This window comes from Cheilinus undulatus, linkage group 3 (genome assembly GCF_018320785.1).
Source record: "Cheilinus undulatus linkage group 3, ASM1832078v1, whole genome shotgun sequence".
Lineage (NCBI taxonomy): Eukaryota > Metazoa > Chordata > Actinopteri > Labriformes > Labridae > Cheilinus > Cheilinus undulatus.
In genome coordinates, this window is record NC_054867.1 from 31,735,376 (window position 1) to 31,747,704 (window position 12,329).

General features: G+C 39.4%; 1 protein-coding gene across 1 annotated transcript in view; it reads left to right on the forward strand.

Moving 5' to 3' along the window:
- Positions 1-438: 438 nt before the first annotated feature.
- The window catches only part of cacna1da (calcium channel, voltage-dependent, L type, alpha 1D subunit, a), a 112,980-nt gene continuing 101,089 nt past the window's right edge, over positions 439-12,329 (forward strand). Inside the window, exons 1-3 of the mRNA XM_041782591.1 lie at positions 439-681; positions 2,952-3,423; positions 8,662-8,767. Of these exons, the coding sequence (XP_041638525.1) occupies positions 3,098-3,423; positions 8,662-8,767 (432 nt within the window). The 5' untranslated portion in view covers positions 439-681; positions 2,952-3,097. The remainder of the gene's footprint in view (positions 682-2,951; positions 3,424-8,661; positions 8,768-12,329) is intronic.

The window sequence follows — 12,329 nt, forward strand, 5'->3', positions numbered from 1 at the left end:
TCTGTAGCAATAGTATTTTGTTGTTTTTTTGTTTCTTAAATCATTATTTAACCCCCATAGCTCCCCACTTTCCCTTGGAGTAGCTCATATTTTAATAATAAAAAGTACTGGGAATGTTCATTTTCCCTTTTGAGATTCATAATTGAAACCAGCCTAAATAAGAAATACAGGCTCAGATTAATCCAAACCTAATAAGTAGGCTAGTAGTTTAAAAGTGACCTTCATATCAATGGTTGGTACATGTGATTTTTTTAAAGGTATCACCTATTATTACTGAAGAACTGAGCAGGTAACGTAAGGGGCATGCTGTAGCACCGAATAGATGTTATCAGGGTCTCGTGTATGAGCAGGGGGAGTTGGGACCGGGAGGAGGGGAGCTTGCTCTCAGATGTGCTCTCGTTATACTGTTCATACTGTTCACTGGCGCCGTGACGATAAGCAGGCAGCGGACTGAGGATGCTCTGTTGTCTGGTGCGCACTCTCCTGTCTCCAGCTCTCCACCATCACCATGGAAGAGCTTAATTAATGCACAGGCTTTATGTGTCCCTCCTGCTCCCGGAGCTGATGATCGGTAAACCGCCGTCGTTTGACACCGGACCCGCGTTATTCGCCCTCGGAAACACTGGAGCCGTGTTAGAGAGCGGGGAGGACCGCGGCTGAATCATAAAGTCTTCAGAAAAGGTAACTGCACAGTGCGGTTTGTGCTCCACAAACTGAAGTTAGCTTCTTTAGCATAGCTGCGTTCATGCAGGCAGGCAATGATGATGCCTTTTCATTACTGTCAGAGGACAGCAGTTATTAACGGCCACTTTTTCTCTCGACGCTGACATGTTTTGTGGATGTAGAGGAGAGGATTCATCGCTTTGGTACATTAAAATACATTTAGACAGAGCCTGGTCAGCCTGGCTGATGTAAACTGAGGTGGGCTCTGGTCATGTGGACTGTCCGCTGTATTAGCCCTGAGTTTAAGAGCATCACTGATTTGAGATTTGTTGTAATAACGATGCCAGCTGTTTCTGTGGACCATCTGACGTCCGTGCGTTGCTCAGTTTCCACTATGAGCGCCCGGAGTCAGGCTGTCATTTCAGATAATTTTTGGGGCACATTTCACCATACCCTACCTCGGTGGTGTCCAAGGAGAAATATGAGGACGCTTCATGATGGCTATTTTGTCACGAGCCGCTCATGGAAATGTCAGTGTACACTTCATGACGGCTGCTTGGTCGACGTTGTCGACGCAGCAGTGAAATTTATTCCCAAATAAGCGCATTAAATACGCATTTTCCCCAACACTGAGCTCGCACTAGCTCCACAGAGGCAGCGTCGTAGCACAAAGGAGATGTGAAGCTGGCAGTCTGAATTTAACAGCAGACCTACTGTCTTATTTTACACCGACACTCACATTACATACTCAGTATCCTATATGATGATGAATTCTTCGTGGAGAATCGCTGCAATGTGACCTTTTGTGTGTTTTTTCCTCTGCGGGGCCTGCTCGCAGTTCAAGGACTTACACAACTGATGTGACCAAGTGATGTCTGACAGAGGCAGCTCTGAATTTTACAGCTTATTTTGTGCGTGTTTGTATGAGTGAGTAATGTGTTTTGGCTTAGGCTTCATGTCGCTTGCTTTCCTGTTTTGCTCCCTGGATATGTGGAGGGTCAGTCATTTTTGGGACTGTTGGACACATTTATACTCCTAATGACAACATCAGAGCCAGGCCAAGCTGCCATATTTCTTATCCCTTTTTAACAGCTGCTTATTCCACATTTTGATGCAAATGCAGGATTTTGTCTCAAATTTAAAAACACTTATTTATCCAACAAGACATGTAGATGGTAGGCTAACCAAGATTTACTGACGCTATCCTGTTATTTGTGTGATTTTATGTCTTAATATTATAAACTTTAAAGTTGTCATATGGACTCAAACATCCACGTATTGTAAACATCCATATGCATGAACTGACACGTTTTCTGCTCAACTCCAGTAGCCTTAGTGTGTATTTCCAGGCACAAATGTTCTGTATACCTGCAGGACATTGCGAACATTCATCCCAGAAAAGGCATTCTATTTATGCAAGGCAAGCTCCAGTTATATGGCATATTTTATACCCAGCTTTGTATGAAGTAGACAGAATAAAGCAGGAGAAAAGATAAATGATATAAAAGAACAGTAATAAAAGCAGTTCATGATACTAAAAGAAGAGATGATAGTAAGCAAACAGGAAGTCTCACTATGTTGTTAATTTTTGAACATCTTTTAGATGCAACGGGAAAAAAAATCTGTTTTTAAAAAAACTGAAAGCATGCACATCTCAGATCCTGTTCAAGCACCAAGTGACATAAAAACAGCTCTACACAGTTCAGATGTAGTGCACTTTACAAGTCAGTGTCATTTAAAGCTGATGGCCAGTGTGCTTGGCTTAAAACAGTGGCTCTCAACTGGTCGACCCACCATCAACTCCTCAAGGTGAATTGTCTCCCAAATTTTTGATACTTTTTGGTCAGTCAGATTTAGTTAATAAAAAATAGAGCTTGACCTCAAACAGTACAAAAATGTGACAAAACTAAAAACAAGGGCAAAACAAGCATGTTTTTAATGAATCTCATTGACAATTTGGTGCAATTTTTTTCCCAGTCACACATCCAAGACCCACTCAAAAGAGCTTTATGCCCTACTTTTGGGTCCCGACCCACCAGTTATAGCATTTAAGTTTCATAGTTATTGTTTAACAATATTTTGTACTTTGATTTTATAAGTTATTCAACTGTCTTGAAATAACTCAAATATGCAGTATATGCACTGGTATATCGTTGTTGTTTAATGCATGTGAACATCAAACTTTAGGAGAATTATCCTACTTTGCAGTTTGCAATAACAGTAAGGGTCATATATTTAAAGTGATATATCCACTGACACTGTTTCTTCTCACTTTTTCTCATTCTCAGAGGCAAATTATGCCAGCAGCACCAGAGTCCCTCCCCCTGGTGACGTGCCAGCTCATTGGTCAGACTCCTCTGCCCTCCCCTAGCCTCCCTGTCTACTCTGGCAGATCCATGCTGCTGGATGCTCCTCACAGAGCCACACCCGCACCATGAGCGCCAACGGGCCCGCCCCAGACCCAGCCCCTGCTGCGGCCCCAGAGGCCCCTCCCGCCTCGACCCCTGCCCCCGCCGCGGCCCCTGCTGCGGCCTCTGCCCCGGCCCCGGCCCCGGCTCCGGCTCCTGCGCCACCTCCCGCTCCGCCTGCCCAAACGTCCGGAACCATCCCGGTAGGTGCGTTGGCACAGAAGAAGCGGGCGCAGTATGCCAAAAGCAAGAAACAGGGCAGCAATGCCAACAGCAGGCCAGCCAGGGCTCTGTTCTGCCTAAACCTCAACAACCCCATACGCAGGGCCTGCATCAGCCTGGTGGAGTGGAAGTATCCTTTATTGTGGCTTCATGTGGGGGCAGGCGCAGGTTTGAGTGTTCATGTTTGAATGAAGACCAGAAGTTGTTCCTAAAGTTGAATCCATTATATACTTTGTTTTTTAGACATTATAAAGAGAATAAATTATACATTATTTGAACAATAAGTCACTTAAAAGCTCTAATAAGCCAAAAAAATCAAAGTATTTTTAGTTTAATTGAATTTTTAGATTTTTTTAAAAATTATATATGTTTACATAAAATATATATATATATATATATATATTTATATGTATTTATATTTATATTTGAGTAAATATCTTTGGGTTTTGATTACTGACATTAAAAATAATCTTGTTTGCAATGATAGTACTTATGATTTTCTGACCTTTTAAAGCTCTATGGGGAAGTTTTTGGCCACAAACAAAAAAAAAATCATGAAAAACAGCACAGATGACTCTGTGCAAGCCTCAAAAGTAAACAAACCTTCAGGATAAAGACAGATTATTTCTGACTTTTAGAGGAAAACATGATGTGATTTTTTTAGTTAAAAAGAAAATCTACGTTACATTAAACAAGACAAACTCATCAAAGGAATAACAAGTTCCACTTTGTCCACAGGGGGCGCCAAAATCAATACGGAGTAAAACTTCCTCACAGGAGCTTAAATAGAGCACTTGATAATGATTAGGTGTTGCCAGGTTTGATTATAGGTTCTCCTTATCTTCAGCTCATGTGTGAACCTTATTTGTATTCAGGTAGTTTTATGTGCTGTGTAGTAAAGTAGAAACTGTAATTTGACATAAAATGGCACATTCTCCTGGGTCCTATTTAGAAATGATGTCATACTGAATTAAAAAAAAGGTTCTCACAAAAAGATTAAGAGAGAGTCACGGTATCCTAAAATACTCATGGAGTATTAGGCTGTGCGACTGTCGGGAGGGTTTTTTGCTAAAGCAGATGCTGTCATCACAAAAGCCATCAGATGTTATAAAGGAGATTGCCTCACGTGAGTCTCACAGATATATTTCATAATCCACCTTTGTGTGTTTGCCCAAAAATGTCAATGGGGATTTACTACCAGTACACTTTGTGAGATTCAGCTGTGGCCTTGTCAGGGGTCACATATCGCTCTGTTTGGACTTTACACAGAAACAGTGAAACACTGCTGCATGGTTGTTTCCCTACCCTGTCAGCATGAGTGAAACTGACTAATGTGTGGTTAGGTTGGTGGTCAAATCAAGCACAGTTTATTGTGAGGGAATATCTTTAAACTTGACATAATAATCCACTTGGACATCAGGATGAAGTGATTAGAATTAGATGGCCAAAAATCAAATTCAACCGTGATCTCTAAAAAAGTTGCTCATAATTCATATGCCAGAAATCATTACTCCGCTTCATACACACATCTAAAGGGATAAATGATGAAGTCATGTTTTTTTTAACCAAAAATGAAACTTCACTTTCACATCATTAGCATCCTGAGAAATACTTTGTGACCATTACACAGGGCAATGGTGACTGTTTGAAATGTACACCTCGAGGTAATACTTCAAATTAAATTAAGTTTAGTAGTGTAGCTCATTCTGGCTGGAAATATAGATTCATAATTAATTAAAGCTTCTGTGAGGACTTTACTGGTAGCGGCTGGTTATGAACAGACTGAAATTGAAACTGATGTTTTTTATCACCTACAAGAGCAAAAGTACAGAAGTATATTAGGCCCAGGTTTGAAGGAAAAGATAATGTGCACTTTGAGAACAACATTGAAAGGAGGAGAAAGGTTGAGAACAAAATTGAAATTTCAAAAATAAAGTCGAAAAACAATTTGGAGGAAAAAAAGTCAAAATTTTAGAGTTAAGTCAATCCTTATTAGACCATAACAAACAGTGGATCTTGAATGCCTTGTATTGATTAACATGTGAAACTGCACTTCAGAATTGGATTTAACAACAGAGAGATTATTTCTCTTTCAGGCTGGCAACACACTACACGATTTTAAGGATTTGTCTCCTCCGATGATTTTAGGGGCATATCCCGAGTGGAGACTTGTTGCAAACAGTGATTTGTCTGAATAATCAAAGTGTGTAGAGTAGGGGTGGGACGAGACACTTATCTCACAAGACGAGACGAGACAAGATTTGGGCACACGAGACACGAGACGAGACAAGATTTTACACTTTTTTTTTTTAATTTTGGAAAAAAAAGACATGGGTGGATAATATGTCCTTTATACAACTGAAAGCCATAATTACAACACATTCAGGTCTACTCAAAAATGTTTGAACGAAGTACTGAATAGGCTATGAATGCTTCCAAAGAGTATGTTATGTCTAACTTTGACTCAAACTTTACATTTTAATGCTCTTCAAATCAAACCTTTCATTTTAACAGTCTACAAAATCTTAAATTTACTACACTATGCACTCATCGCTACAATTACAATAACTATTTTTAATATTATACTTAAATGTATATAATAAAAGCATTAAGATTATTTTAACAGTATTTTAAGCAATGTTTACAACAGACTGAAATATAGAGAGCTGCATCAGTAAAATCAAACTATTTTTCATTCTCTTTAAGGACATCCATATTTAAAACACTCAAAATAAATCTTTAAGTCAATAACACATTGTGATTTAAAGAAATAGATTATTTTATCGTGTTGTGGTCTTTTTTCTCATATGAGCTTTAACAGTGTTGAATACGACGCACAGATGAGCGTGTGTGTTAATGTGTGTGCGTTGGTGAGTGAGTGTGTGTCTCTGCTGTCATACAACAAACAGGGCGCATTTCACTGAGGCTTTAACTTCCCTTTTTGGAGCTAACAGTGGACTCTGTGGCGCTCAAACAGAGTTATTTTAGCTAGGTTTACCGCTGCAGTATGCAGACCCTTTGCGCTACACATATTAAGCTTCTGACTGATCATAAGCACAGCCAACAGCTGATGGATGTGTGACTGACAGACGGTGAGACACAAATAGCAGCACTACGAGCAAGTCTGTGCGCATACATGAACTAAATAAATGCTGTTTTCTCCTCATGGAGACTGCACAGGCTTTCACCAGCAGCATTTCATCAATTCACACCGTTATGATGATGCACTGGGGGATGATATACGGCCCAAGTAGTGCACTTGGGGGGGGGGGGGTCATCTTAATGGATACCGGATCAGCTCCGTTTCCTCAGTTGCTCTCTCACCAACTGTTTTAAAGTATCCAGGGCATGTTTGTGATCTTTTATAACTTCCAGTTTGGTTCTGTTTCCTGTAAGGAGAGCTGCTGCTCCAAGTGTCTGCGCAATATTGATCTCGCGAGATTGATTTTTCCACGACAAGAAATTTCGTGGCATTTTGATCTCGTCACACCCCTAGTGTAGAGTCAACTGGATTATTTTACTGCTCCAAATCACATCATAGCCTCCCAGACCTTGAACATACTAAACATGTTTAGCAGGTTGTAATGCCTCTGACAGAGTGCCCACACAACTAGTGAGAGCAAGCAGACTAGGAAGCGGCACCAGCTGGATGTTATGTACTCTCACCGCTCACAGCTTTACTTTCATTCCAGCCCAGATTTTAACCTGATACTTTTCTTTGTTTTATGACTTTTTTTGCAGCGACTGTGACACGTGCTATGACAGCCTGGGGTGAAAGGACAGCAAGCAGAGGAATTCGATAGTCATCCATGTTTAATTTTATTCTTAAATCACATTGGATTATACAAGATTCTGTGAAATCTCGTGTAGGGGAATCTTCACTGTGGGGTTGGTGGCAGGGTGCCAGGTGTGTGGTTTCCATTGGTCGGGAGGTCAGGCTGAGAGGATCATAATATGAAAAAATGTTTGAAATTGTCTTTTTGTCTGTGGTCTCCGTGTTTTAAAATCGTTCAAGATTTGAAAATTGATGTGTGTGGCCAGCCTTATCTTAACAGAGTGTTGTTGTCAGTGTTAAGTGCTGTTATGTTTACATGGACCATTTGTAATTGGAATAAATGCCTGATCGGAATTAATATGCTTCATATACACACTCCGTTCAGAATAAAATCTTTTTTCTTTTTTTTTAAATAAAAAATCTAATATAAATATAAAATCAAAAATATAGATATAAAAATTATATATAAAAACATTGAAAAAAATATATAAAATGATTAATATGAAATATATATTTTTAAAAATTTCTTGTTCTACAGCAAACTGTTTATAGATTTAACCAGTGGGACAATACGGCGCATTTCAGATTGAGATGCATGAGCATGCGTATCTGAGTCGTATCTCTCAGTGTCCATGTGTACAGACGTTGTAATCTCTGATCTGAATGAATTTAATCTAATTGTGAATGCTCATGTAACCGCAGCCAATGTCACGTTGCTGTGGCTCTGGCAGCTCCCACTGCTGTCAGTCATGTCTGTGGCACCTTATTTATGAAATTGTATTTCGACTTTTTTGACGACATTTCGCTTCTCATCTTTTGACTTTATTGTCAACGTGCGCATTATTATTTCTCGTCCTTCACCCATGGCCCTAATCCTCTTCCATACTAAAGAAATGATCAGCAACAAGATCATACAGTTATTTTAATGCCTTACACCTGTCCACTAGGTGAAGTCATAAACTGATGAAAAATACAAATAGTCTTTGCATTTTTTCACGTCAAATATTTACAGTGAGTTAATACATTTAGATGGCACTATCTACTAGGAAGCACCACACAAGTACAAAACAAAATTAGCAAAGTGTCAGAGCTACCACTTTGTCTGCAGGGGGCAATTAACACAAACTTAAAAGTTCCTCAGAGTAACTTTAATACAATATTATACAAAGACAGACCAAACAATAGGTGATTTCAGACTGCTTTTCAAAATGCATTTTCAGTTTTCCTTCTCTTTTAATTACCATAGGACTTCTTTACTCCTAGGTTGGGATACTAGTTAAACATAATTTCAAACTAAGCGATAAGAAAATGTTAGCAGCTGAATCAACCTGACATCACTTCACAAGTAGAGTTAGCCTGAACTTTTTTAGTCCATGTTCACTTTCCAAAGGGGTGTGAATAATGGCTGTGGATCAAAATGCCTCTGAAATCCAGTGTCATTTCTAAATTAGTTCTGTAAATTAGTAATAAGGCATTAAATGTGTAAAGGTTTTAAGGACACACAAGTGGATTCAACAAGTTTCTCTTGATTATTTTATCTTCTTGCTTTTACACGATTTTCCTCCATGTCTTCCTTAACCTGGTTTTTCTCAGGCCATTTGATATCTTTATATTAATTGCTATTTTTGCCAACTGTATGGCCTTAGCTGTCTATATCCCCTTCCCTGAAGATGATTCCAACTCCACAAACCACGACCTGGTGAGTAACCTCTTTTTTAAATCAGCTTGCTTGTTGTGGCACCTGTGTGGAAACACTTGCATTGCTTTACATAATTTTCTTACAGATTCTTATTGCTCATGTTATCTAAACCTTTTCTGCCTAGCCTGAATTAAGAGCTGGTGTATATAAAATGGATGATTATGCTGTTTGTTAGAAATATAAAAATATTTGGGCTATGTTTGTAATGAGGATAAAAAGAAGGATAAAAAGATTATCCCCTCTGATGGCAGTTGTTGTCTTCTTGTTTGCTTAGTGTTTATCTGCCCTATTTGTTAAATTGTTTCGGAATATGTAAAAAATGTGTCATAACTTATTGATTCTCTTAAGGTTGATCGTATCATCATGTATAGGTTAAAATAGAAGCTGTAGTCAAAGATTTGCAGGGATAGAGTATATTGAATACAGTATATCTTGAGTATATTGCTTCATCATGCAGATCTGAAGTGTGTGCAGTGCCTACACACACAGAAACACTCTGACAACTATCCTCATCGGTGCTTTATCATGTCTTACTTTCCCCGTACAGAGGTTTTATTCGGCTTTCTATTTTTAGATTTTCTCGTCATTGCACCACTCTGTGCACCTTTTGCATTTATGTCTGTGTGATGAATTATGGGTGATGTAGTAACATAAGCATTGTTACACAGGATGAGTGTGCTCTTAGAAAAGGCAGACAAACACAGTGAACGTGGAGTGTAGCTGTAGTGGTTAATGATTCATGCTTATACAGTGTGTCTGCACACGTTTGAATGTTCTGGAAAGGATCATATTAGAGTGAGGTGTATCAACCTGCTGTGTCTGATCAGCAGGAGTGTTACTCTGCTGGACTCACTGTGCTAGATAATCTACAGCTTTGGTACAAAGTGTGTCTGGTATACTTTGAAGAAGTAGGGTGTACTGCTTCTCAGTGTGACCTCCTGGAGGGTGACCTCAGGGTGTTTGTTTGCACAGTGGTGCATCAGGGGAAAGTGGGCCATCTGGGACAGTACGGTGTCTGGTGCAGTTTATCTACAGTCTGTTGTCAGGAGTAGTCAGGTCTTTGAAAGAGGTGGAATGTCCTAAAATCATCAACTTTGGGTGAAGGGAACAAATTTATAATGTTAGACTGGTCATCAGTTAGTAGCTTTAGTCTCCATCTTATTCTGAATCTTTACATTATAGGGCTGTTCCCTTAAGGATGTTTACTACATATAACATGAATGACATGTTTATTCCAGTGATAGGGAATGTGATCCAGTGTAACAACATCATAATAGAGTTTAAGATGACCATCCAGTTAATCAGATTGATGCCACTGACATGTCACAGACGGATATCTGGACTGTGATCGGTTTGACAGGTGATTTTTCTTTTGTGGTAACTTTTTGTGAAGCCCCTAAACTGAGGTTAAGAATTGCACGGTACAACATATGATACGATACAATTTGATTTGATACCATACAATACGATGCGATACATGGCCAGTGATGATGACAATATTATGATGCAGCGATACCAGGATGAACCAAATATTACTAGATAACTATAAATGTATCCATCCGGATTGATATATGATTGACTGAAGGACACAAAATGCAGTAGAAGTGGGCCATACCAAAATTTTGATACCGTTCAGCCTTCTACATATTTTTCAGCAATATATGGTGGTTATTTGGTTAAAGACTTATGAGCAGCTTAATGTATGTGTGATGATTGCGGCTCTGTCCTGCTGTGAATTGAGCTGTAAGCATTAATTTCAATTCTTATTACTGATTTACTCCCAGTGATAATTATTCTGGACTCCCTTTACTGCACATGGCTGTTGACTACATTTCACCAGGTTAAAATGTTACAGATTGACTTTGGGGAACACTAGTACCATAGCGCGTCACCATCATGTGATGCCCGAGAAACAAACGATTCACGTCACAATCGCATATTATATTAATATCTACAATCCTGAATCTATTTTTAATTTTTAAACGTTCTTTATTACACACTTAGTGCAGTTTCAACACCGGACACGCTGCGTGTAATTTGCTCCTTGAGCCGTTTGCATCACAGATGTTGCTGTAGGTGTGTGGCTCGTTAGCTGCGCTGATAGCATTTGCAGCGCTGGCTATGTGTCAGTGATGTTTACATTGCTGTGTCTGACATACTTACGTACTGTCTGCACTGCCTTTGGAGCCTCGAGTTGCCCAGTCCGTCCCTTTTTTTCCAAAAAGAAAAGTTTTAAGACTCGCTGTGGATTCTCCAATCCTAGGTAAGATGAACCGTGACCTGACGTGTATGCTAAGTGTGCTAAACTAATATAGCCCGGTGCATATTCCCTAATTCACTTCATAAATACCGTTCACATGGAGTAAAGAAATAAGTTGATTGTCAGCCAACAACTGTTTGCTGGCACGGATAATTGTGCTACGGTTTAATGAGTGACCATTTTAACTGGTTCCTATGTGTCAAATGTTTCTGACACTTTCAGCTTAAAAGTCACCAGTCAACAAGGGCACCTGTTAAAATATAACACCTGCTCTACAGTTTTAAAGTGAAGGCTTTGGATTTATGATTGTTTTTTTTTTCACTGACTAGTTTCTGATAAACACCTTTCATGCTTGAGCCCACACATTTTACTCATAATATCTTGCAGTTGAAGCACCAATTACTTTTTTCTTTCTCATTATTGTAAATAGCTCATAAAAATGCTACACATATGTTAAAAATCATTATCTTGAGCACATTTTGTTAAAGAGGGGGTATTATACTTTTCTGATTTTTAAAACATAAAAATAAAGTCACAATGTTGGGTGTCTGTACTTCACGTATGCAAATTTTCAAACAGCAAGATAAACGTATGTGGCAGTAATCTTGGAATTAGAGTGTAAACTGATGAAAACGGTTCGTTGGGAATCTCTCCGAGATCTTCCCGAGACAAGAACTGATGAAGTCGTCACAATAGGATCTCCTGACTGGTTCGTCCGTGCTGCCAGCAAAGTGGAACAGACCGCCCCCACAGGGCCTTTTAGCCATTTAGCCATTTAGTAACACAGTAATTAAACACATACCAAACAGATACGTCCTTCTCTATCCTTCGCTGCTGCTGGTTTTCTTCCCCCTCTCTCTCCAAACTATCAGGGTCAAACTCCGGGTCTAACACGTACGTACGTACGTATATCAAAATTTGCCTTATTTTACTCAGTCGGACCGGTTCATTCAAAGTTTACAAGTACTAGCATAGCAATATAGCCACACTGGAGGGGGTGGGCACAAAACATTGAGTCCTGCCACCGGCCAGCCTCTGGAAAATCGGCCAGGAGTTTTTGGAGCTGTAAACCATGTGAAGCTACTACGTGGGTATCAGAGAGATGGTGTAAAGCTTTGAAAAAAGGCATAATGTCAAATATTAATATCCTGCCCCTTAATACACAGATGCTGGAATTATCACCTCATTTTAAGAAGTAAGGAATGTGTTTTGAATCAGTAATCTGTTGAATTGTGACCCATAGATTTGGAATCAAATTGAATTGTGTGCTACTTGAAAATGCACATCCTCGGAAGGCAATAG